General features: G+C 43.0%; 1 protein-coding gene across 8 annotated transcripts in view; it reads left to right on the top strand.

The window, feature by feature from the left end:
- sema3b (sema domain, immunoglobulin domain (Ig), short basic domain, secreted, (semaphorin) 3B) overlaps positions 1-27,732 on the top strand; it is a 495,602-nt gene that overhangs the window by 425,319 nt on the left and 42,551 nt on the right. For all 8 annotated transcript variants that reach the window (XM_072280301.1, XM_072280307.1, XM_072280306.1 and 5 more), the window contains 3 exons: positions 15,883-16,002; positions 19,551-19,644; positions 23,813-23,932. In XM_072280301.1, the coding sequence (XP_072136402.1) occupies positions 15,883-16,002; positions 19,551-19,644; positions 23,813-23,932 (334 nt within the window). The remainder of the gene's footprint in view (positions 1-15,882; positions 16,003-19,550; positions 19,645-23,812; positions 23,933-27,732) is intronic.

The raw sequence follows: 27,732 nt of genomic DNA, 5'->3' as shown, positions 1-27,732 counted from the left end.
ATCGGCGATTACAATCAGGGTTCGATTCCGCAGTGTGTCAGTAAGGGATTTGTATATTCTCCCCATGACTGCTTGGGTTTTCTCCGTGTGCTCTGGTTTCATCCCAGGTTCTAAAGGTGTACAGATTAGTCTCAGTTAGTTGTGGGCATGCCCTGTTGCCGGCAGAAGCATAGCAACACTGGCAGGCTGCCCCCACCACACAGTCAACACATTTCATTGTATGCTTCAATGTTTCAAAGATTCAAAGTACATTTATTATCAGAGTATGCATGCAGTATACAACCCTAAGATTCACATTCCTCACAGACGGCCACGAAACAAAGAAAACCATGGAACCTGAAAATGTCAACAATATAACACAAAATCGAAAAAGTCCTGGCATATTCAATTCAGCTCAGTGTTTGTCCATCCCCGTTTAAAATCACCCAAAGTAGCACCAAAAAAAGGAGTCACCACAAACCAGAAACATATCATAACATGAACTACAGAGCCCAATCCATAAACTGTGTTGATTAAACCCAGGCATCCCATCCTGCAAAAACTCATTTCAGGGAGGTAGCACCATCAATTTGCGGGAGACTCTCGGAACTTCCGGGAGAGGTGGGATGTCTGCAATAGAGTAGCTCCTTAGCAGCTAGCCAGCTAGTTTAAATAACGTTAGCTATGCTAATGAACGAATGACCTCTGTTGAACTCACCTCAACATGTCTTTTACAGTCTTAACCCACCATGGGCAATAGAAAAGTCACTGTTGCAAACAGTGCAGTGAGCAACACTCTCATTATTTTGACCCCTGTTAGGCAGGGGTACACTTTAGTGTAGTCTGGGGTGACGTACGTTTTATATTTTCTGTTTTTGGAACACTCTGCCACTCTGACTTTTTTTGGAACTCTCTTACGCTTGCTCTCGTTCTCTCTCTTACCTGCGCACTCTCTCTCGTGGTCGCTCTCACTCGCGCTCGCTTTCTTGCTCTTGCGCTTGCTCTCTCGCTCTTTCTCGCGCGTTCCCTCACGCTAACTCTCAAAAAAATCAATTTCCGGGACATTGTATATAATTTGCGGGCATCAGGGAGCCACTATTAATTTGCGGGAGACTCCCAGAACTTCCCGGAGAGGTGGGATGTCTGTAAACCTTGCCCAAGACCCAGGACTCCAGCACTATCCTCTAACAACATCAGGGGTGGGGGGGAGAGAGAGAGAATGTGAGAATGTTTCGAGTGCATGTGACAAACATAGCTAATCTAATCTAATCATTCTTTTTATTGTGTATTGCGTGAACTAGGCCCTTCCGGCCCTTCAAACCATGCTGCCCAGCAATCCCCTATTTACGGGACAGTTTACAGTGACCAATTAACCTACCAACCAGCATATCTTTGGACTATGGGAGGAAAACCACACAATCACAGGGAGATGATACAAAATCCTTACAGGTAGCGGTGGGAATTGAACCCAGGTCACCTGTACTCTAAAACATTGTGGTAACCACTACACTTCTTTGTATATAATGATAAAGTAAAAGAAATGGAGAGGATTAGCAAATGGATGGTCAAGCAAAAGTTGTTATAGTTTTCCGGTGTGGATAAGTTGGGACTGCATGTTTCATAATGGTCTACCAGCCTTTCAGTCATCCCTAGGTCAGTCATGGTCAAACATGACAGAAATAGACCCTTTGCCTGACCAGAGAACACCCATTTACACTTACCCATTTTATTCTCCCTTTTCTGCCGTAAACTCTTCTCAAGTTTTACCACTATGCACGAGAGGCCATTAACAGTGGCCAGTCAATCTATCAACCAGTCTTTTGGATGTAGGAGAAAACTTGAGCTTCTGGAAGAAATTGGCTGGGACCTGGGTAATGGGACTGATTGGATTATTCTTAGAGAGTGGGCATGGACTTAATGGGACGATTGTAGTCCCTTTGTGCTACATTGGCCCATGCTCACGTGACTCTAAGGTGACTTCCATACAATTATCATCCAGTAGTTTTGGACACTTGTCAACTGCTCACACCACATCCATAAATTGAAGTAGTCTATCTAATCAAACCTGCCAAACTTTGTCATAATCTAACAGAACAATCTATCCAGCCAGCTCTCAGTTTCTGCAAAGGTTGTTATATGGCTAGAGCTAAGAAACTTATTTATGTTATTTATTGCAAGGGAAATTGAATACAAAAGTAGAGAAGTTATAGATACAAGAGACACAAAATACTCTGCAGATGCTGGGGTCAAAGCAACACTCACAACACGCTGGAGGAACTCAGCAGGTCGGGCAGCATCCATGGAAACGATCAGTCAATGTCTCGGGCCGGAACCCTTTGTCGTTCCTCCAGCGTGTTGTGAGTGTTGCATAGACGCAAGAGATTCTGCCGAGACCAGAAATCCAAAACAAGACAAGCAGAATGCTGGAGGAATTCAGCAGGTCAGGCAGTATCTATAGAAATGAATAAACATCAACGGAGGGGCCCAGACCTCATGAAGGGTCTCAGCTCAAAACATCAACTGTTTCTTTACCTCTGTAGATGCTGCCTGACCTGCTGAGTTCCTCCAACATGTGTTGAGCCTTTCTCTGGATGTCCAGGATTGGCAGAATCTCTTGTGTTTATCTTTATAAAATATGATCTCCAAACCAGGCAGCTTCCTCTGCACCCTCTCTAAAGCTTCCACGTCCTTAGATGCTGCCTGACCCGTTGAGTTCCTCCAGTATTTTGTGTGTGTTGCTTAAGTTTTAAAGGGCAGTGGTAAAACCACATCTGGAGAAGTGCTGGTCTCTTCTGAGAAGGATGTTAGTGTGGTTGGAGGCCATTCAGAGAAGGTTTACCCAGCTAATACCTGGAATGGGCTGCTTCTTTTATGTGCAAAGGTTGGGCAGCTTAGAGCTGCAAACCATGGGTTTACATGTATATGATTCAATCATGCAGTGTCCTGAAGAGTCTTGACAAAGTGAATATAACATAGAACAGATCAGTACAGTTTAGGCCCTTCAGCCTATAATGTTGAGCTGACTTTTTAGCCTTTCTAAGATTAATCTAACCCTTCCATCCCACTTAAACCTCCATTTTTATAGAACATAGACCGTTACAGCACAGTACAAGCAATTAGGCACATGATGTTGTGCTAACTTTTTACCCTACTTTAAGGTCAATCTAACCTTTACCAACTATATAGCCCTCCATTTTTCTATCATCCATGTGTCAATCTAGGATTCTCCTAAATGTCCATAATGTATCTGTCCTAATGTGGAAGAATTTATTACTCTTTCAAATAAGCAATCATTTTAACCAGTGGCTAATTGGCAGGAAGCAAAGAGTTAGAATGAAGGCAGCCTTTTCTAGCTAGCTGCTGGTAACTAGTCGTATTCCACAGGGTCTGTGTTGGGACAGCTTCTTCTTAGTTATATGTCAATGATTTGGATGAACGGAATTGATGGCTTTGTTGCAAAGTTTGCAGACGATTTGAAGATAGGTTTTTGGGGCAGGTAGTTTTGAGTAAATAGGCTACAGAAGGACTTAGACAGATTAGGAGAACGGGCAAAGAAATGGCAGATAAAATACAGTTTCGAGAAGTGTGTGGTCATGCACTTTGGGAGAAGAAATGAAAGGGTTGACTATTTTCTAAATGGAGAAAAAACACAAAAAACTGAGGTGCAAAGGGACTTGACAGTCCTTGTGCATGGTTCCTTAAAGGTTAATTTGCAGGTTGAGTCTGTAGTGAGGAAGGCAAATGCAATGTTAGCATTCATTTCAAGAGGACTAGAATATAAAATCAAGGATGTAATGTTGAAACTTTATAAAGTATCGGTGAGGCCTCACTTGGAGTATTGAGAACAGTTTTGGGCCCCTTATCCTAGAAAGGATGTGCTGAAACTGGAGAGGGTTCAAAGGAGGTTTACAAAAATGATTTCAAGAGTGAATGCTTGTTATATGAAGAGCGTTTGATGGCTCTAGTGAATCAAATTCACTAGAATAAAGAAGAATGAGGAGTGACCTTATTAAAACCTATTGAATAGTGATAGCCTTTGCTAGACTGGATGCAGAGAGTATTGTCTAAGACCAGAGGATGAGTAGACGAGTGTCCTTTTAGAACGGAGATGAGGAGGAATTTCTTTAGCCAGAGGGTGATGAATCTGTGGAATTCTTTGCCACTGGCATCTCTGGAGGCCAAGTCTTATGTATATTTAAGGCAGAGGTTGATAGATTCTTGATTTGTCAGGGCATGAAGGGATATAGGGAGAAGGCAAAAGATTGGGGCTGTGAGGAAAATTGGATCAACCATGGGCCAAGTGGCCTAATTCTACTCCCATTTCTTCTGGTCTTATGGTCTAAACAGAAATGAGATGAGAACATAAGAACTTAAGAAATAGGAGCAGCAGGAGAACATCTGGCCCATCGAGCCTGCTCCGCCATTCAATAAAATTATGGGTGATCTGACCTTAGACTCATCTCCACCTACCTGCCTTTTCTCCATAACCCTTAATTCCCCTAGATGCAAAAATCTATCCAACCTTTTCTTAAATATAATTACTGAGGTAGCCTCCACTGCTAAAGATGATCTTCTTTACTTCAGAGCATCATGAGTCTTTGGAACACTCTTCCTTCGGAAGCAGATTCTGTTAATATTTCTAAGGCAGAGGTATTTGGATTCTTGATGAGCAAGGGTTAAATATCTTCACTGGTAGATGGGAATGTTGAAGCTACAGTTGGATTTGTCCTGCTCCAGTATATTAATGCTCCATCCAAGAATCACACCAATGCCTGTACTTCCTCTGAACGCTCAGGGAATTTGGCATGTCTCTAGTGACTCTCACTAATTTTGACAGAGGCGAAATAGAAAGTATCCTAATTGGATGCATTATGGCTTTGTATGCAAAATGTTTTGTCAATGACTGCAAGAAATTGTAGAGTATTGTGAGCAAAATACAGTCCATCACACAAGCCTGCCTCCCCTCTATTGACTCCATTGATACTTCCCACTGTGTTGGTAAACAGTCTACATAATCAAGGACATCTCCCATCCCAGTTACTCTCTCCCCTACTTCCCTACCCCACTCAGCTTCACTTCAGGTAGAATGTACAAAGACTTGAGACCACGTACAAACAGAATGCAGTTACTGTTGTATAGAAAGTGCACTGCAGTAAATAATAAGTGTAAGGGCCACAGTAACATTGATTGGGTATCAAGAGTTCTTTGAGTCATAGAGTACTACAGGATAGAAACAGGCCCTTTGATTTATCCAGTCATTGCCAATATGGTCTTATGCTTCGTTCCATCTACCTACACCTGGACCATACCCCTCCATATCCCTCCCGTCCACAAACTTATCCAAACTTCTCTTCAATATTGCATTTGAACTCACTGAAGTTTACCAGAACAAGTGGGGATCTCATTGAAATCTACCGAATATTGAAAGGCCCAGATAGAGTGGACGTGGAGAGGATGTTTCCTATACTGGGGAGTCGAGGACAGAGGGCACAGCCTCAGAATAAATGAACGTCCCTTTAGAACAAAAATGAGGAGGAATTTCTTTAACCAGATGGGGGTGAATCTGTGGAATTCATTGCTGCAATGGAGGCCAAGTTATTGGATATATATGTAGAGTGGAGGTTGTTCGAACATAGAATAGTACAGCACATTACAGGCCCTTTGGCCCACAATGTTGTGCCGACCCTCAAACCCTGCCTCCCATATAACCCCCCACCTTAAATTCCTCCATATACCTGTCTAGTAGTCTCTTAAACTTCACTAGTGTATCTGCCTCTACCACTGACCCAGGCAGTGCATTCCATGCACCAACCATTCTCTGAATAAAAAAACCTTCCTCTAATATCCCCCTTGAACTTCCCACCCCTTACCTTAAGGCCATGTCCCCTTGGATTGAGCAGTGGTGCCCTGTGGAAGAGATGCTGGTTGTCCACTCTATCTATTCCTCTCAATATCTTGTACACCTCTATCATGTCTCCTCTCATCCTCCTTATCTCCAAAGAGTAAAGCCCTAGCTCCCTTAATCTCTGATCATAATGCATACTCTCTAAACCGGGCAGCATCCTGGTAAATCTCCTCTGTACCCTTTCCAATGGTTCCACATCCTTCCTATAGTGAGGCGACCAGAAGGATAGGTTCTTGTTTTGTAAGGGCCTCAGGTACGGAGAGAAAACAGCAGAGTGGGGTTGAGAGGGGTGATAAATCAACCATGATGGAATGAAGGAGCAGACTCAATGGCCCAAATAGCCTAGTTCTGCTCCTATGTCTTGTGGTCTTATGGTGTAAAACTCCAGGCAGAACTTAAATCAGGGTTTTTGCTCCATTTTAGAGAGATTTGTTTTTCCTACATCTATTCGTCTTACGCTCTCCACCACGGCTATAAATGTGAATACAGACTGTTTGTTTTTATAATTGCGGCCCCAGTCTCCAAGCTGCCCAACCCCTCAGTTTGAAAATCTAGAATTTAAGCAATTAAAAATGAAATCTGAGGATTAGCCCATCACCCTTGGGTCAAGAGAAGGCTATTAGTAATAGAAGCCAAGTACTGAGATGAACTAATGTTAAAGAGCAGGTACTGTACATGGGGATTGTGTTACTCTCGACAGCTTGCAATGTGCAAACATGCTCGCTGTCATGAAATACCCTGCCGTAAAACTCAATCCTTCTGAGGAGGCGAGTGTGGAGCACAGTGGTGAGTGAGCCGGGAGTCCTACATAAGCAGACAGAAATTTTTCTGATGCTGTCCTGCATAGACTGCATTTGTCAACTTCGCCAACCAGGAACGCAAAGTGGGGACTGTGCCCTGGTTATGGGATTGGTTCAGGAGAGCGGAGAGTGACCAAGACTTGGGACAACGAGGTTCGGAGTCAGAATCAAATTTATTTGTCGCGTGTATATCAAAACAGAGTGAAATGCATCATTTGTGTTACAACCGACGCGCTCAAGAATCTAAACACAAGATTCTGCAGATGCTGGAAACCCAGGGTTACACACACAAAATGCTGGAGGAGCTCAGCAGGTCAGGCAGCATCTATGGAGAGAAATCAAGAGTCAACATTTTGGGCCAAGACCCTTCTTCAGGACTGGAAAGGGAAGGGGGAAGAGAAGGGGTAATGGGCCACAGGGATAAGGGAAACAGAGGAAACCGGAAGTTTTAGAGAACTTGATGTTGTTACCATTTGGTTCAGACCCTCTGACACCCCCATGACCTTCATATCAGCTTCACTTTCTTCCTTCTGGATGTCCTCATCTTTCCCTTTATTTTATAGCCCACCGTACTGTCCTATCAGATTTCTCTTTCTCCAACCCTTTGCCTCTCCCACTTTCTTGAAGCCTGGAGCAACAACTCACTTGGACCATCTGGACAACAACAGGCCCCTACCCTTCTGGCCCTTCCTCTCCTGTCAGTGTGTGTGTGTGTGTGTGTGTGTGTGTGAGAGAGAGAGAGAGTGATAGATATCCCTCCATTTTTCCATGATCCATGTGTCTAGCTAAGAGTCTCATAGACAGTCCATAAGACCAGGAGCAAAGTGAGGCCATTCAGCCCAATTGAGTCGGCCCCGCCATTCCATCATGGCTGATTTATTATCCCTCTCAACCCCATTCTTCTGCATTCTCCCCATAACCTTTGACGCCCTGAGTAACCAAGAGGCTATCAACCTCCACTTTAAATAGACCCAATGACTTGGCCTCCATTGTTCTTATTGTATCAGCCTCTACCCGCAGCCGCCCCACCCTCTGACCGGCAGAGCATTCCAGGTATCCACCACTCTCTGTGTAAAAGAAAACCTATCTCTGACATCTCTCCTACATTTTTCTCAGTCGAAAAGGGTGTCCTCTGGTATTGGCCATTGACGCCGTGGGAAAAAGACTTTGGCTGTCCTCTCTATCCATTGCTCATAACCTTATCCACATCTATCAGGCTGCCTCTCATCCCCCTTCGCTCCCAAGAAAAAAATCCCTAACGCGTTCAACCTTTCCCCATAAGACAGGTTAGGAAGGTGAATGGAAAATTGGGTTTGATTGAAAGCGGGGTGGAGTATAGTGGTAGGGAAGTTATGAGATATCTATACAGAATATTGATGGGACCACACCTAGAGTATAGCGCATAGGGTCATAGAAAAATACAGCACAGAAACAGGCCCTTCAGCCCATCTAGTCCATGCCAAACCATTTGGACTGCCTATGCCCATCAATCTGTGCTGAAATGAATAGCCCTTCACAACCCTACCATCAATGTACCAATCCAAACTTCTCTTAAATGTTGAAATCAAGCTCACATGCAGCACTTGCACTAACAGCTCGTTCCACATTCCATGGCCCTCAGAGTGAAGCAGTTTCCTCTCAGAAAGACTAGGGGCAATGGACATGATGAAACAGAGAGCAAAACAAGACAGTTTTAGGTGTAGCCAAGCATTCCTTCTCGTTGTTTGGACCTACCCAGAGGAACCATTGCCTCTACCAAAAATTACAAGAGCAGGAGCTCCTGGCACTCGTTCCAGAAGTACAACATTACTTTCCACAAGATCTGTCTTGTGAATCAGCCACAAAACATCAAGATTTACAATCAGGAGGAAATTATTTCATGTCATGCATCATTGATACGGGCTGAGTTTTACTTGTTTTATTTCGAGTTGCAGCACAGAATAGGCCCTTCTGGCTCAAAGAGCCGCATCGTCCACACCCCGCACTCGCCTAATCACAGAACCCTGTGACTGGGACGTCTTTGGAGTGTGGGACCAAACTAGAGCACCCGGAAGAAACCCATGTAGTTCATGGGGATAACATACAGACTCCTTACAGATGGCACCAGAATTGAACTCAAATCTCCAGAACGCCCTGTGCTGTAATAGCATCGCGCTAACCACTACGCTATTGGTACACATGTATCATTATAAAGAATACATTTGTTCAGAAAAGTTGATGCTATAACTTAAGGAATAGGAGCAGAGTTCGGCTACTTGGCCCATCAAATCCTTTCGCATGCCATCATCTTGTTGCCACCATCAGGGAGGAGGTATAGGAGCCCTGAGACACACTTTCAATGAGTCAGAAACAGCTTCTCCTCTGCCGTCACGTTTCTGAATGGTTCATGAACTCTACTCATTATTCTTCTTCAACATGGTTCATGTATTTTTTGTGACTTATAGTAAGTTTTATGTCTTGCACTATACTGCTGCCACTAGGATCTCGCTGAAACCTACTGAATGTTGAAAGGCCTGGACAGAGTGGATGTGGAGAGGATGCTTCCTATGACAGGGGTTTCTAAGACCAGAGACACAGCCGCAGAATAGGGGGGCCTCTATTTAGAACAGAGGTGAGGAGGGATTTTTTGAGGCAGAGGATGGTGAATCTGTGGAATTTGTTTCCACAGGCAGCTGCAGAGGCCAAGTCTTTGGGTATATTTAAGGTAAAGGTTGATAGGTTCTTGATTGGTCAAGACGTGAAGGAATAGAAACATAGAAATATAGAAAACCTACAGCACAATACAGGCCCTTCAACCCACAATGCTGTGCAGAACGTGTACTTACATACGTAAGGGTTTCTTCTTTTATGTTACTGCTAAGGTGAATAAATTGGCTTCTCTGTACTGGTTCTCTATAGCTGCATGTTTGGGTTATAATTAGTGATAATTACGGGACCTGTATTCATTTGCGAACCAATTGGGATAGATGTTACTCTTCCTGTCTGTGTGAAAGCTGTTAGTTTGCGCGGGCTTGGAGGAGAAGGCTCGAGGAGGATGAAGAGAGAAGATATGGCTTGAGGAGATGGTTGCCGGATCTGCTGGGCCTGGGCTCGGGGGCGGGAGCCCAGGGGCCGACTAGCGAAGAAGGATCAGTGAAAGGGAATCCATGAGCTCCAACGTTTGTGCACTGGACATGTTTATGAGATTATTGGGGCCTTTTATTTGTTTTCCTTTTCTTTTGTTTCTCTACTAACCCCATACTTAAATATAAAATCTTAATCGTTTAACTGCACATTGTGGACTGAATGTTATTTCGGGGTACTGATGTTACACAGGGGACACAATACACAGCATCCACCCAAACAAGAGTGCTAAAGTTTGGTCGGGAAGGGGGCACCACCCACGAGATCATGCCACTAGATGCAAAGAGTCCTACACATACATATGGTGTATAGATAGATAGATATACTTTATTGATCCCGAGGGAAATTGGGTTTCATTACAGCCACACCAACCAAGAATAGAGCATAAATATAGCAATACAAAAACCACAAACAATCAAACAACAAAATGCAAACTATGCCAGATGGAAAATAAGTCCAGGACCAGCCTATTGGCTCAGGGTGTCTGACCCTCCATGGGAGGAGCTGCAAGTTCGATGGCCACAGGCAGGAACGGCCTCCCGTGCCGCCCAGTGTTGTATCTCGGTGGAATATGGCCGAAGTCCAACAGTAAAAAGTTCAATATCCGGTCTACAAACATGTTCCTCATTCATAATATGACCCGAATTGCACCATCTGTTGTTAACCAGAACAGTAAGCCCCCAACTCCTTTACGCTTACCGCTCTCAGTGCACTTCTAGTCAGCCCGAACGGTCTGGAAGCCGTCCATGGAGAAGTTTTGATCGGGTATGTCCTCGTGCAGCCCCGTTCCAGTGAAACACATCACACTGCACTCCCGAAATGTTCTCTGACGCCTGACTAGCACCGTGAACTCGTCCATTTTATTACCATTTGGGATATGTATGAGATATGGTGAGAAGGCAGGAGAATGGGGTTGAAGGGGAGAGCAGACTTGATGAGCTAAATAGCTTCCTTCTGCTCCTATAGCCATAGTCATAGTCATACCTTATTGATCCCGGGGGAAATTGGTTATTATGGTTTTATAGTCAAATTTCACGACTTCTGTCATGATAATAAACCTAACTCTGGTTCTGATTTCATATCTGCTTACGGCCAACAACTTAGTCATAGTCGTAGTCATTATTTTACGACTTGGCTTTTTTGCATTTCTCCAACCTAAGGTCTGGGCATGTTGTGAACATAAAACATTACAACACAGTAGAGGGCCTTTGGCCCACGATCTTGTGCTGACCATTTAAACTACTCTAAGATCAATCTAACCCTTCCCTCCCACAGAGCCTTCCAGTTTTCTATCATTCGTGTACCTATCTGAGAGTTTATTAAATGTATCTGCCTCCACACACCCACCACTCTCTGTGTAAAAACAATCTACCTCTGATATTCCCCTCTACACTCTCCTCCAATTACCTTCAAATTACGTTCCCTCACATTAGACATAAAAAGCAGATTCTAACATCAGGAAGGAGACTCCAACGCATAAAGACAAGGATGGGGAAAGAGTTTCTTCCCTCAGGCCATTAGGCTTCTGAACTCCCTGCCGCATCACATTTTAAGAGCCACTGGATAGTTTGTACTGTACCTTACAGTATTTAATTTATGCACTTCAATTTGTTTATCTGTGTGTAATTCATTTGTAGTTTTAATTTTTGCTTTCCGAGGGTATTGTGTGTTATGTATGTGCAATGTGTACTACTGTACTTTACACCCTGGTTTGGAGAAACTTTGTCGCATTTGGCGGTATACATGAAGATAGTTAAATGACAATAATCTTGACTTGGACTTGGACTTGGAAGTAGATGTATCAATTCCTTCCTCCCTGCCTTTCCTTCCACTTTCACCTTAATCAGCATAAAATATTGCAAGAAAATCACTTCAGCACACTTTACAAGCGGTGATGTGGGCAGACCTGGAGCCAGATTTTTAATCCCACGAATGTACTGACATTTACACCCTCGTTAATTCACTGGTCTTTGGTAACACTTTGAAACTACAAAATAATGATTACCACAGGGTGCTCTGCTTGATTGAAGTCAAATTCCAAATCTATTGCATGAAATTCCAGGATTTTTTATGTGATTTGGGTATCAGGTTTCAAGATTCCATTATGTGTCTTGATGAGAATACAATACCCATGGCTCCGAATATTACTGACTGTTTCTCACTGGAAGAGAAATTGAATTTACATAGTTCATTGTCTGATCCTCAGTGAATACAGAGGGAGGAGGAAATGACATTTTATACTAATTGTAATGCTGCTGGGAGTGGAGAGGTGTTTGATAATGTTCAGTATTGTAAAACACTCAGTGGCCACTTTATTAGGTACTCCTGCACACCTGCTCGTTAATGCAGATATCTAATCAGCCAATCATGTGGCAGCAACTCAATGCATAAAAGCATGCTGGCATGGTCAAGAGTTGTTGTTCAGACTAAACATCAGAATGGGGCAGAAATGTGATCTAAATGACATTGTGGAATGATTATTGGTGCCAGATGAGGTGGTCTGAGTATCTCAAAAACTGAAGATCATCTCAGATTTTCATGCACACCAGTGTTCAGAGTTTACAGAGAATAGTGCAATAAGCAAAAGAAAAAAAATCCAATGAGCGTTAGATCTGTGAGCAAAAGCACCTTGTTAATAAGAAAGGTCAGAGGAGAATGGCCAATCAGGTTCAAGTTGACAGGAAGGCAACAGTAGCTCAAGTAGACATGTGTTACAACAGTGGTGTGCAGAAGAGCTTCTCTGAATTTACATTTCCAACCTTGAAGTGAATAGGGTACAGCAGCAGAAGACCATAAACACACAACCAGTGCCACCTTATTAGGTACAGAAGGTACCAAATAATGAGACCACTGAGTGCTGAATGTAGAACAATACTGAAAGCTTTGACTGTGGATGTGTTGTGCACTTTATAGCTATGTCTGATAACAAACAACAATTCACTCAGAGTAGATCAGTCCTAAGCACAGTTATTTTGCATGCAGCAAGGGAAGACTAGCACCTCACGGGAGTCGGTAGCAGAGAGCATTGTCATTCCTTCATACACAAGTGATGTCTACCCGTGCCCCAGGTCAAGGACAAAGGTGCATTCTGTTCTTCTGCTTAATCAGTATATTTGGCATTCTGCCGGTAACACACCTGCTGCTTTGCAGTTTGTCAAGGACTCTGGTTCAATCAATGTAATGTTGCACAAACACTTTTAGCAATGCATTCTGGTACAATACAGGCTCAATTTTGTTACAGACAAAAATGCCACGTTCTTGCTACAAGTGAAGGACATTGTAAGAATGTGAGAATTAAAAAGGCATTGCACAGTTTAGCTTTGTTTTTATTTGAAATTATGAATAAAGTTTATTTGGATATACAAAAACTAAGTTAATATCATACTCCAAAATAAACTGTAAATTTACTATAAATTTGTGCAATATATTGTACAAAAAGGACTATCTACCCATTCATAATTTTAAATACATCTTTCAAGTTACCTCTCATCCTCTTTTGTTCTAAGAAAAGCAAGCCTATTACTCATATCCTCCAATCCAGGCAAAGTCCTGGTAAATCTCCCTTGCACTTCTTAAATCAAAATAAGCTTTATTATTAATTTAAAATATTTACAAGAATAAACCCTGCTTTTCATTCTTACATTCATAGTCAACGCATTAAACGGTGTTCAATTACATTTCTTAAAACCATTGTCCCTCATGTGGCCCCCTGGGGTGGTACACTACTGTAATAACTGAGGGCCTTCCTCACCCACCCTGGCCCCTCTCTGTCGATTAGCAGAAAAACCCTATACCATGGTCCTCCCCCACCGAGCTTCAGTTCATCCCTCCCTGGAATATGCCAGTTGGCAGAATTCCTTGGTTGACTTCTCAAAGTGCTGGCAGAGCAACAAGTTTCAGGCAGATCAAAGGGTATCTTTAGCAGAATTGATTATCTTTCAGCAACACTCGATATCTGTCTCTAGGCTTGTCCCTGGGGCCAATCTGTAGACTAGAGGGTTCTCTGTCAAGCAGCTGCTTGGGCTGAGCTATGACACAGACCTCTGTATCTTTCCCCACACTGTCTTCACAAACTCACTGTCCCCAAAAAGGTGAGCGACTGTCTCATTCCCACTACAGTCAGCTCGTGGTGGGAGTGACGCTCTGCGCATAGAGGAAGGATCTGACTGGGATTGCCCCTCTGCTGTTCCTTTGGGTTCATCGGCTACAATAGGGTTGCTCTCCATATCAGTTTGCCCTGGCTTCATATACAACATAGACAGCTGGGATGCAACTTCCAAAGTTGACCTCAACCAATGGAGAGCCTCCCCTGTTCATCTTCCAGAACCAGAAATGCTTATTGCTAACCTCAGCTTTCTATCACAACAGCATGACCTTTCCAAAGTGTCAGAGTTTTTGCGGCAGAGTTAAACTCCTAACAAATATTTCTTGTTCAGCTTCTTGTTGTAAACAAGTAAACTGTGAGGTCTTGTAGGTCTCTACTTAATCGAAGTAAGACAGTGGGGCTTTGTTAATTGGCCTGTATCAAATCAGACAAAATTGGCTAAGTTATTAGCACCATTGTGATAAAGGACGCTTTCAGATCAGACTGATTTTGGCATTTAGCACATCAAACATGGTCACAGGAAAAATTGATCAATCAATAGTTGAGATATTTGTGTACTCAGAGAGTCAGCCCTTACGGATGGATGTCCGGAATCTCTTTCCCCAGAAGTTTTTAGACCACATGTGTGAATTACTTGGTCCCAGCAAAGATATTTGATAAACATCTCTGCTGATGCTGTCAATTAGTAGCAGAACTGTATAAATATTAGGAAGCATTGTGGATTTTGGTAATGATAAGGAGAATGAAAGAAAGTAGAACTAGAATTCATTCCTAAACCTTCAGTTACAGCAGTGGACAATTTGTTCGTATGCAACTCGCTGGTATGTTCTTGTAGTTTGTAAGGATTATACTTGTGTTTGGAAATTCTTTGCAATTTATAAATATTTTCTAATTTGGAAATCTTTTATACATCAGAAATCTTCGGTGAGTGTGAAATGTGTGTTAATAACTATTTGTCCAAAATTAAACATGTATCATTAAAAATAAAATAAACTGTGTTTAAACTGTTAACTGGAAGTATCTCTTCCTTGGTGGTGGGGGCACCACTTAAATAGGAGTGTATTGACATCTAGACCCTGCTGCAGAGACAAGACAGAAAAGTAAGCTAGTCCTTGAAATGTAGATTGATACAGTATAAATTCCCTGTAATGAGGTACCCTGAGATACCTATATCAGGTAGGGGTTAAAATCTCTTTTTGTGTTTAGGGCTTTGCAGCTGTGAACCCAATACTATCACAAAAACCTTTGGAGTTTTGGGGAAATATTGGGTGTGGGTGGGAGAATTGCTGCAAAAGTTTGTAGATTTGGGAATATCTTTCCAACAGATATCGCTGCAATGACGCACGGAGCTGCCCTTCTGGGCTGTATAAGGTCAATAGAATTTTTGACCACAAGATTGAAAGATTGCAGAGATCATTTACGCGGACATCGCTGGGACTTGAGGACCTAAGTTGGTTGAGCAGGTTTCAGTTTTACTCCCTGGAGCATAGATGAATGAAGAGAGATTTGATAGAGGTATACAAAATTATGAGGGGTATAGATAGGGTAAATGCAAGCCGGTTTTTCTCCCCCTCAGATTGGGTGAGACTAGAACTAGAAGTTATGAGTTTAGAGTGAAAGATGAAATAGTTAAAGAGAATTGGTGGGGGAACTTCTTCACTTAGAGGATGGTGGATGAGCTGCCAGTGGAAGTGGTAGATGCAGATTCAATTGTAATATTTAAGAAATGTTTGGAAAGGTACAGGGATGAGAGGGGTATGGAGGGCTATGGTCCAGGTACAGGTAGACGGGAATCGGCAGAAGGTCAAATCAGCATGGGCTAGATGGACTGAAGGGCCTGTTTCTGTCCTGTAAGAAATGAATACTGATCTCATAGGATGATGGAAAAGGCTCGAGACCATATAACCTATTACTGCTCCTAGTTCTTAGTCGTTCACTGTTGCCTGATGCCTGTATTCTTTCTGTTGTAGGCAGACTGTGCCAACTTCATCAAAGTCCTGCATCAGTTCAACAGGACCCACCTGTATACCTGTGGCACTGGAGCTTTCCACCCTGTCTGTGCATACGTGGAGGTCGGGAGCAAGTTTGATGTAAGTGCTTTCCTCTGCTGGCTTCTCAGTACGATGACCTTGGCTGAGCAGGAGAGGGCTTTCTGTGCTTTGAACCTCTTGGCAGGTTTTCCCCGTGATGTGAGATCTTTTGTTTGTTTTCTTCTTGTATCTCTGTGACAATATGGCCTTCTCTCTCATGTTTTCCATGCATATTGGTGACATGGTGCTCTGAGTTTTTAGGTTGGGGAGGGACAATGAAAGGTTTAATATCAGGGGATATTCATTTAAGGTGAAGGGGGTAAGTTCTAAGGACTTTCATTTCGGAAGACCAGAATATAAAAGCAGGAATGTAAATCCGAGGCTTTATAAGGCAGTGGTCAGACTGCACCTGGAGTATTGTGAGCAGTTTTGGGCCCTTATAAGGATATCCTGGTATTAGAGAGGGTTCAGAAGAGATTCTCGAGAATTATCACAGGAATGAAAAGGTTAACACATGCAGAGCATTTGACAGCTCTGGACCTGTACTTGCTGAAGTTTAGAAGAATGAGGGAGGATCTCATCGAAACCTTTTGAATATTGAAAATCTTAGAGTGGATGTGGAGAGGGTGTTTCCTATAGTGGGGGAGTCAATGACCAGAGGTTACAACCTCAGAATAGAAGGACGTCCCTTTGGAACAGAGGTGAGGGGGAATTTCTTTAGCCAAAGGGTGTCGAATCAGTAGAATTCATTGCCATAGATGGCTGTGGAGGCCAGTCATTTGGGTATATTTAAAGTGCAGGTCCATAGGTTCTTGATTAGTAAGGGCATAAAAAGTTACATGGAGAAGGCAGAAGAATGGGGCTGAGAGAGATAATAAATCAGCCATGATAGAATGGCGAAGCAGACTTGATGGACTGAACGGCCTAATTGTGCAGCTATGTCTTATGGTCTTATAATTGCGACTCCCCCATGACACTTTTCTGGCAAGGCAGGATCACACGAAGCAAATAAAACATGGCTGCCACATACTTCCAGGATGATGGCATCATTTTACCACCAAAGTAGTACCAGCCAGATCGGAAATTTTCTGTCAGTACCAGAACTGGTTTACCTTATTCTGGTTTACACTCAGAATGAGAGCAAGGCATTTTGGAGTGAACTTGGAAAACATTTCCATACTCAAATGACGGTGGGAACTCTGCTCAGCAAACTGCAATTATAATGGGAGAGTTGTTCATTTTAAACCCAAGACTGAGGGGTTTTTGCAAATCAGAGATATGAGAGACCGTCACTAAGGTTACAGATCATTGAGCATATCTACAAGGAGTGCTGCCACAGGAAAGCAGGATCCATCATCAGGGACACCCACCATCCAGGTCATGCTCTCTTCTTGCTGCTACCGTCAGGAAGGAGCTTTTAGGTCCCACTCACCAGGTTCAGGAACTGTTATTACCCTTCAAACCATCAGGCTCCTGAACCAGCATGGGCATCATCACTTATCACAACACTGAAATTATCATTGAAGGACGTCCATTTAGAACAGAGAAGAAAAGAGGTTTCCATAGCCAGAGGGTGATGAATCAGTGGAATTCATTGCCACAACAGCGGTGGAGACTAAATCATTGGGTATATTTAAACTGAAGGTTGATAGGTTTGTGATTAATCAGGACTTTATGGTTACTGGGAGAAGGCAGGAGATTGGGGTTGAGAGGAGTAATAAATCAGCCATGATGGAATGGCAGAGCAGACATAATGTGCTAAATGGTCTAATTCGGCTCCTATGTCAGAAATTCTTATGTCTAAATACTGAAATCTTCCTCCGTGGGAGAGAGATTGCATGCCTGTGACTTCGGCATGATGCTTGAGCCCATGATATTCTTTTCCAGAGGCATGCCAGATGTCTCAAAGTACAGTGGACAAACAGCCAAAAATAACCAAAGATCTTGTTTTAACTTCAAACACTATCAGAAAAAAATTGGCAGTAATTATCAGTATTGAAGATTAGTTCCAGAGTCTATTTCATGTCATATGTATCATCATCTGGCCGAAGCTGTGGGAGCCAATTCTAGCCAAACTCAATCCCATTCCCACTTCCAGCAGGGCCCAGCACGTCACCAGTAGGGCCACTAGGCTCTAATTCTCTTTCCACATGTGCTGCCTGACCTATTGAGCGTTTTCTTTAGAGTCACAAAGTTATAGAACAAAGGAACAGGTCCCTTGGCCCACCATGTCATAATATCATAATTTATAGAAGAATTAGGTCATTCGGCCCATTTAGTCTGTTCTGCCATTCAATCATGACAGACTTTTATTTCTGTTCTCAACTCCAGTTCCTGACTTCTTCCTGTAACCTTTATCCCCTCTACCAATCAAGAACCTATCAATTTCTGCCTTAAATATCCCCGAGGCTTAGACTACACCACGCTCTGTGACAAAAAAAAAACAGATTCGTCAACATCTGGCTGAAGAAGTTGCTGCTCATCTCAGTTTTAAAGGGACATCCTTTCATTCTGAGGCTGTGGCTACAGATGGCTGTCTTCCTCAAGACTTTGCCGAACTAGACCACATTAAGAAGCCTCCTTGCATGGCAAGCTCTGGCAAACAGAATCTTAATGAGGATTTTTTTTTTGAGAATTGGTTTTGCTTTAAGTAGACACTTCACACCAGTGTAAATTGGTTCCTGCAATCTGTCTGGACTGCATTTTAAGTGTGTGGCTGGAATGTGCTTGGGATTTCCTACGGGATTTCATTCCTATTCTTGGAAGGTTGAATCACAAGCCCATAGTACATAAGAGCAGAATTAGACCATTCAGTCCATCGAGTCTGCTCTGCCATTCTATCATGGCTGATTTATTACCTTACCCCTCTTAACCCCATTCTCCAGCCTTCTCCATGTAACCTTTGACACCCTTACTAATCAATAACCTATCAAACTCCACTTTAAATATACTTACCTGACTTGGCCTCTACAGCCATCTGTGGCAAGAAATTCCAGAAATTCACCATGCTCAGGCTAAAGAATCTCCTCTTCATCTCTGTTCTAAAAGGACGTCTATCTATTCTGAAGCTGTGCCCTCTGGTCCTGACTCTCCACATACTCTCCATGTGCACTCATTGGAAACACCAATTCCCTTGAAAGGAAAATCCCATAAAGAAGAGTAATGGACACAACCTAGTCCAACACGGATAATTCCTTCCCCCAACTACCACCGTTGAGCACATCTATATGGAGTGAATGTAAGAAATAGGAAAGAAGCATTCACCACCAAGAAACTCCACCACCCAGCCCATGTTCTCTTCTCGAAGGATGTCTAAGAGCCTCAGGACCCACACCATCAGGCTCAGGAGCAATTATTACCCTCAACCATCAGGCTCTTGAATCAGTAGGGATAATTTCACCCTATCTCTCTCACTGTTTCACTGAATTGTTCCCACAACCAATGGGCTCTCTTTAAGAACCTCTTCGTCTCATGTTCTCAATAGTTTGTGCTTATTTATTGATGCTCCTCTGCACTCTCCCTTTTTGCAAAGCAAATAGATGGAAGACCCTTTGATTGAATGTCCTTCACTGCATTGCATTGACTTCCATTCCCCTGTCTTGCTGTAGGAGCACCAGTTCAGGATTGACTTCAGTCAAATCGAAGATGGAAAAGGAAGGAGCCCTTACGATGCCAAGCACCTCTCCACCTCCATTTTGATAGGTGAGTGTGTGGAGATGGTATGGACCAGCATTGGGACCTGAGATTCCATGGGTATACAGATTAGCCAACAAGGTTCATGGATTAAACTGGTAAATTAGTTTATAATTGTCACTTATGCTGAGGTGCAGTCAAAGCAAGCCTTTCATACCGTCCATACAGATCAATTCATTACAACGGTGCATTAAGTTAGTACCCTGTCAAGCAAGAGCAGAATGTAGAATAAAGTGCAACAGCTAAAGAAAAAGTGCAATGCAGGTGGACAGTCAGTTGCAAAGTGACAATGACACAGATTATGAGGTCAGAGGTCCATCTTTTCATACTAGGGAAACATTTATACAGATGGAATTGGACAGCTGCTTGGCATTGTTTTAAAAAGTGGGGTAGAAGATGTCCTTGAGCCTGGTGGTATGTGCTTTCATGCCTTTGCATCTTCTGCCCATGTGGTGGGGGAGTGGGGAGGGAAGAGAATACTCTCTATCTCTACTGTGTGCCTTAATTTGCTTTCTTCCTTAATGAAGGAACCATTGTGAAATCTTTGCAACTTTGGAAGATGCCTCTCCTCTCCCCTTAGCCACCTCTCTCAAAATCATGGGATGTGGATCATCAGCTCCTGGGTATTTCTCAGTATTCAGTCCCATTAAATTCTACAACACAATATGATTTCTTTCAGCTTTCCTGTTATTCTAGGTCTGTTGTTCATCATTTCCAGCATTATATTTTTCTGTTTTCTGTGAATGCCAACACAAAGCACTTGTTCAGTTTCTTAACCATTTCCATGTTCCTCAATATAAATTCCCCTGGATTAGTCTGTACGGGCACCATGTTAAAATTTCCTAACCTGTTCAGTTCTGTACGTCCTTAACAGCTATTACAGTCATGTTACATACTTCGAACTGGATTATTCTCATTTTTTTTTCACTTTCCTCTTGAATGCCTGGTTTCAACTTTGTCAAATTCTAAAATATTCCCAATTTACAGACTGTTACAGGTTATAAGGCTTTCCTTTTGATCTATTATTTTTTCTTAATCCCTTTTTTTATAAACCAGTGATTGAACTACTTCTCCTGTCTGGTTTTGCTTGTTTACAATCATACCTACTGATGTCTGTGGACTATGAATATTTCTAGATTCAACAAATCAGGAACAAGGCATTGATGGGGAAAGTAAAAAATGAAAATGCTTGGCTAGAAAACAGTAACTGTTGACTGAAAGCTTCCCTACGGCAGTGTGCTCAGATCTGAGACCCTTGTTTTACATTGAATTAAATTGCTTTCAGCTTTCATATAAACTTCTAGTAAAAGACCTTCACTTACCAGATTATTAAATAACCTATTCTCATTGTACAATACCAGATCTAAGCTAGTCTTTTTTATTCATTGATTCCCCAGTATATTGATTTTGGAAATATATCTCTGTTCTCTATTGGGCTGTCAATCATTCTAGCTCACAACAACAGAACACAAAATATAGAACAGTACAACACAGATGTTGTGTATTTAAGTAATATCTGAGTAGTCTTGTATATATATGTTGATTAAGCATTCTTGTTCATTTAAATAATTCATCACGGGTTATATGTATGAATACATAAAATACGTGAATTGCATATGTCATCACAATACCACCTGATACGTGTGTGCTATTTTTAAAGTAAACACGAAGTTGGACCTGCATTCCCAGACTCCGTTGCCTACCTTAGAATCGACTTAATGGTTTGAAGTTACAAAACATAACAACCGAAACAAGCCCTTCAGCCCACAATGTTGTGCCGAACCAATTAAATTAGTAATCAAATGGCCCACTAACCTCTTCAGCCTACAGAATGTCCATATCCTTCCATTTCCCTCACATGCACGTGCTTATCTAAATGCCTCTTAAAGGTCCTCAGCACGACCATCACTCCACGCAGTGCATTCCAGGCACTCGCACACTCTGCATGAAAAAATTGTTGACAGTTAGGCTGACCATCACAGAATGATGACGTTCCAGAAAGATTAAAGTGCCAAATCTAGCAGTTCTTTGGCATCCCTTATGAAACATTTGGCAGTATGTTAAACAAAGAGGAGTTTACATTTTTGTTGAGCCTATCACACAGTCCGATCTTCACATGTTAAAGAGCACAAAGTGGTTTTGAAGCATAAATGAAATGTAGAAAACACAGCGGGCAGTTTGTGCTTTGGAACTGAAACCAAAGGATGTTGGTTTAGAATTAGATATTGGTTCTGACACTGGGGATATCTCCCCTGCTCTTGTTCCAAGTCATGGCATACAAACATATTTACATCCATTTGTGAAGGGAGTTCAGATTAGCTTCCAAAACCGGAATGCTGCATATCTGATGCTGCCACCAGTAAGTTTTTCCTTGCAGCTGTGCATACATGTGCATGTGACAATAAACTTGACTTTGAATCCCTGAGGGTGTATCTTGGAGGCGTTAGGTTGTACTGAGGGAATGAAATTGTTCTGTGAGTTGGCATATTCTAAATGGGACTACAAAGAAAGCTATTTCCTTCTGGGAAACTGCTTTTCTTGTTACTTAGAATCCTCTACATGCTGGGGTTCCCAAACAACTTTATGCCATGAGCCAATATCATAAAGCAAGGGGTCCATGGACCCAGGTTGGGAGCCTCTGCTCCACAGTATATCCAAGAATACAGAGGATTCTAAAGAACAAGGAAAGCTCTTTTCCAAGTTTCTTAGAATCCCCTGTATTCAAAGGAACTTGAGAAATAGCTTTCCTTGTTAACATAGAACTTTGATCTACACAGTACTGGTCCTTCATCCTGCGATGTTGTGTCAACCTTTTAACCTATTCCAAGATCAATCTAATCCTTCCCTCCCACATAGCTTCCCATTGTTCTTTCATCCAGGCATCTTTCTAAGATTCTCTTAAATATCCATAATAATCTGCCTCTACCACCATCCCCATCACTCCGTGTGAACAACTACCTCTAACTACCCCTCCCCCCAATACTTTCCTCCAAACACCTTAAAGTTATGCCCCCTTGTATTAGCCATTTCCAACCTGGGAAAATGTCTCTGGCTGCTCACTCTATCTATGTCTCCTCGCATTTTGTTCTTCTCTATCAATTCACCTCTCACCTTGTTGCTCTTTAAAGAAATGAGCAGCCACAGAAGCAAAGAGGTTATTGCTTGGGGCGTTCCTGAAGTTCAGAGTTCAATTCCGGCACTGTTCTGTAAGGAGTTTGTGCGTTCTCTCTGTGGACTGCGTGGGTTTCCCCCGGGTGGTCCGATTTCCTCCCACAATCCAAAGACCTACCGGTTAGTAGGTTAATTGGTCATCGCAAATTGTCCTGTGATTAGGTTAGGGTTAATCGGGTTTGTCGGGGGTTGCTGGGGTGGCGGAGCTCGAAGGGCTGGAAGAGCCTACTCTGGGCTGTATTACTAAATAAATAAATAATGAGCTGAAACCTGCAGATGCTGTAAATCTGAGGTAGAATCAGAGAAGGCTGGATAACCAGACAAGCAGCATGTCTGGAAAGAGAAATGATAGAGAATTTAGATACAGGCTTCCAGAGCTGGTAAAGAGAGAAAACAAATTAGTTTGGAGTAGCAGAGGAGGTGGAGGAGAAACGAGTAGAACAAAAAGAAGTATCTCTGATAAGGTGAGACCAGCTGAGATAATCACAGTTTGGATCCGTTTGCACTTTTTGTTCTTTGTCCTGCAACTGGCCTTTACTTCCATGGTAGTTACAGGGCACGTGTTAAAAAGATGCGAGGAGCATGAGGATTGAAAACTATCTTCAGGTTGCAAGTAATGTCTCACGTGTGGGCGTTTGCATTGTGCTTTACCATGAGTGGGAGGAGGCAGATCCTTTTCTGCATGATGCACAGATGATCCTACAGAGGGGATATCCGAATTTTGGAATGGGAAACTGGATGAAAGGAAGTGGTCTTTTGAAAAAGCCAGGTGGGCAAGCGGGTTGCCTTGACAAATGGGGAAGGTTACTGGCATTGGGTGGTGGTGATTGGGACAGAGAGGGCAATTCTTGATTGTAAAGGGCATCAAAGGTTATTGGGGAGAAGGCAGGAGAATGGAATTGAGAGGGATAATAAATCAGGCATCAATGAATGACGGAGGAAACTCGATGCGACAAATACCCAGATGTCTTATGGTCTAACTGTTGCTTTCTGTTGATTTGCCCAGGTGAGGAGCTCTACTCCGGTGTCGCCACTGATCTGATGGGCCGTGACTTCACCATCTTCCGTAGCCTCGGTCGCCGGCATTCCATTCGGACCGAGCAGCATGACTCACGGTGGCTGAATGGTAGGTCCTGATGTCATAGGATCACAGAAGAGTATAGCACAGAAACAGGCCCTTGGGCCCATCTAGCCCATGCCATCCTCGTCTTCTGCCTCATCACATTTACCTGCAGCTGGACCACAGCCCTCCAAATCCCTCCCATCCATGTACCTAGCCAAACTTCTCTTCGATGTTGCAGTTGAACCCACACCCACCACTTTCACAATCAGCTCACTCCACACTTGCGCCACCCTTTGAGTGAGAAAATTCCCCCAGAGATTCTCCTTAAGTACTTCAACTTTCACCCTAAACTTATGACCTTTAGTTCTGGTCGCACCCAAGCTGAGAGGAAAAAGGCACAGATTTCAGACCTGGCAACAAATAGGGCATTGAGTACAGGGGATGTTATGTTGAAGTTGTATAAGGTGTTGATGAGGCCAAATTTGGACTACTGTGTGCAGTTCCGGTCGTCTACTACAGGAAAGATAGCAATGATATTTTTCAATAAGAGGCCATGGAATTAAGGTGAGGGGGAAGATTTCATTGGAGTTTGAGGGGCAACTTTTTGTTTACACAGAGGTGGTGCATATATGGTATGAGCTTCCAGTGGAAGTGGTAGAGGTCGGTACAATAAACAACTTTTAAAAGAGACGGAAAGGTACATGGATAGGGAAATACTAAGAAGATTATGGCCCAATGACGGGCAAATGGGACTAGCTTGGATGGTCATCTTGTTCAGCATGGGCCCATTGGGCCGAAGAGTCTGTTTTCATGCTGTATTACTCTATGACACCATGACTAAGAATCACTGATTTTGGGCTAAAGAAAATACCCAATGGGGCTTCAGGCACTGGTATTGATTTTGAAGGGAGTCAAGATGGAACGAACAAAATGAGCAATATTTTACAACACATTTTCTCTCTTCTCTCCCCTACTGGCCTAGAAATTTAGGTACACAACGTTTTTTTTTCCTGTTCCTTGTTTTCACTCAGAGGATGGCCCGTACATGGAATGAGCAGCCAAAGGAAATGGTACAATAGAAAGACCTGTCGAAAGGTTTCAGCAGGAAACCTTGACTGTACTTTTTTCCATAGATGCTGCCTGGCTGCTGAATTCCTCCAGCACTTTGTGTGTGTTACTCAGATTTCCAGCATCTGCAGATTTTCTCTTGCTCGTGATTTGATTAATTCTGGAGGGTTGTTTTTCTCTCTCAATCTGTGGTACTTTTTGGCTCTGACAGCTTCTTGTCACTAATAGAGAGCCAGCTGACAGGGAGTGTGTGTCGGAGAGCCAGTGCTTTAACAATCTTCAGATTATTTCTGTCGTGAAAAACTGGCCAAGGATTCTCAGGTAGCATGTGCTACCAGCTACTTCCAAGTGTTGAGCAACAAGCCAGAAGATGGAGAGAAAATCTCTTGAGCAGGCAGAGCAGAGGAAGAAAAGAGCTGGGATGGAGCAAGAGAGGGTGAGCAGGCAGTGACAGAGAGAATGGGAGAGAGAGGCAGGCTAAGAGAAAAGAGAGCTGAGGAGATAAGAGATGGAAAATGAGAGAGAGGGAACGAGGCTGGGACACAATGTAGAAAGGGAGCTGAGGAAAAAAAAGATGAAAAAGAGAAGGGCAAAAGAGAATGTTGAGAGAGAGAAAAAGAGAAAATGAAGAACTAGAGGGGAGTGAAAAGAAGAGGGAAAGAATATTGGGCTGAGAATGGGCTGGGAGAAGGCCAGCAGGGGTTGGAGAGGAATGAACCAACAGCTGGAAGGGTGAGAGAGAGTCAGAGAAACATACAGACAGCTGAAGTTCCTGTTTGGCTTTCAATCCATTGCTCATTGCGCCCCCTTCAGGATATTTAATGTATTTCAGGGGCTTTACAAGCTGCCGTGGAGACAGACTTCTGTCATTTCTAGGAGGTGGAGTACATTTGAATTGCAATACGGAAAAACATTACTGAGATGTTGGGGATAATTCCCATTCCCTTCTCTGAAATAACGGGTCTTTTGGGACCATTTGTAGAAGCAGACAGATTTTCAGTTTAAAGTTAGCACTCATGATGCAGTGGGATCCTTTAGTCCTGCACTCAGGTATCAGCCTAGGTTTCAGAATCAGAATCATTCATTGCCAGTATGTGAAACATACCAGAACTGATTGTGTTTCAGTGCCAAGCAAAAAACACAAGACAATACCTTAATAGACAACACAATAGCAGCCAACAATTTACAAGACAATAGTGCAAACAGCCAAGAGCAATCAACAATTAGCAGAACAGTCACATGTGCAAACATCAATAATCAGACTTAAATAAATGTAAATATATAATTAGCTGTTGGTAATTAAATCAACAGAGCAAGGAGAGCAGCAAAGGCCATGTAACGGGTGTTGTGCTGCAACATTTAGGGTATTAACGTCAGTGAGTTCTGTGGAGAAGCTGGATAGCTACAGGAAAGAAACTTCAGAGATGACATGTTGTCCTGGTGGTGATGGCTGTAGTTGGTATATTATTGTCACACGGACTGAAAACTGTGAAAACTGTTCTTTACCATTCTATTCCCACAGATCCCTTCGGAACATATCTACATCAATGTAATATAAACAGAAACGTAATAACAAAATGCAGAATATTGTAAACACGAGGAAATCTGCAGATGCTGGAATTTCAAGCCACACACATCAAAGTTGCTGGTGAACACAGCAGGCCAGGCAGCATCTCTAGGAAGAGGTACAGTCGACGTTTTGGGCCGAGACCCTTCGTCAGGACTAACGTCAGTCCTGACGAAGGGTCTCGGCCTGAAACTTTGACTGCACCTCTTCCTAGAGATGCTGCCTGGCCTGCTGCGTTCACCAGCAACTTTGATGTGTGTTGCTTGAATTTCCAGCATCTGCAGAATTCCTGTTGTTTGCGTTCTAGTTATGTTGGCTGCTTTCCCTGGACAGCAAGGAGTGTAGACAGAGTCCACTGAGGGGAGGCTGGTTTTTGTGATGGACTAAACCTTGTTCACAGTACTCTTTATTTTCTTGTGGTTTTGGACAGAACAGTTGCCATACCAAGTTATAATGTTCCTTCCCCCCCACCCCCCCATCCCACTCCACCCCACTTTCTTATTCTGGATGCTGCCCTTTTTCTTTAGAGCCCTGCTGAGGTGTCTCAGCCCAATTCCTTATTTACTTATTTATTTCCCTTCCCACCAAGAGGACCACAATGTTGTCATGGTTTTGAGGCTTGCGTGCGTCAATGACCTAGAGAGCTATGCTGGCTGGAGTCAAGCTTTATGCTTTGGCTCTTGGCAGGGTCACCCAAGCCAAACAGGTCAAAGGGTAGAGGCCAGATGAAGAGTGGTCCAGCAGTCCTCCAGGTTCAGGGGTTCAGCTCAGGGCTAACAACCTGACTGTTAAAAACTGTTATGGAAACAGCAATGAAGAACCCTACATCTGAGTGGCCGAGGGCGGTCGGAGGTGGGAAAGCTTCAGTGCTGTCCTAAATGCCAGCGGCGTAATGGGCAGGAAGTAAATTATTCCGCTCCATAGATGCCACCTGACCTGCTGAGTTCCTCCAGCGTTTTGTGCGTGTTCATCCAGATAGGATGCTTTCTGTGGTGTTGTTGGACTTGTATCTAGAACAGTCTGACAGAGAAAATATTGACAGTGAGAGCTACCAACCCAGCCGTGGCTGATGTTGAAGGAAGCAGCAATGCATGATTTAAATAAAAGACTTTTTTTTATAAACATGAGTAAGTCTGCGGATGTTGGAAATCCAAAGCACAAAATGTTGGAGGAACTCAGCAGGTCAGGCAGCAATCTATGGAAATGAATAAACAGTTGTCATTTCAGG

This window comes from Mobula birostris, chromosome 16 (genome assembly GCF_030028105.1).
Source record: "Mobula birostris isolate sMobBir1 chromosome 16, sMobBir1.hap1, whole genome shotgun sequence".
Classification (NCBI taxonomy): domain Eukaryota; kingdom Metazoa; phylum Chordata; class Chondrichthyes; order Myliobatiformes; family Myliobatidae; genus Mobula; species Mobula birostris.
The sequence above is the reverse complement of the archived record's forward strand: the minus strand, read 5'-3'. Positions and strand labels throughout refer to the sequence as shown.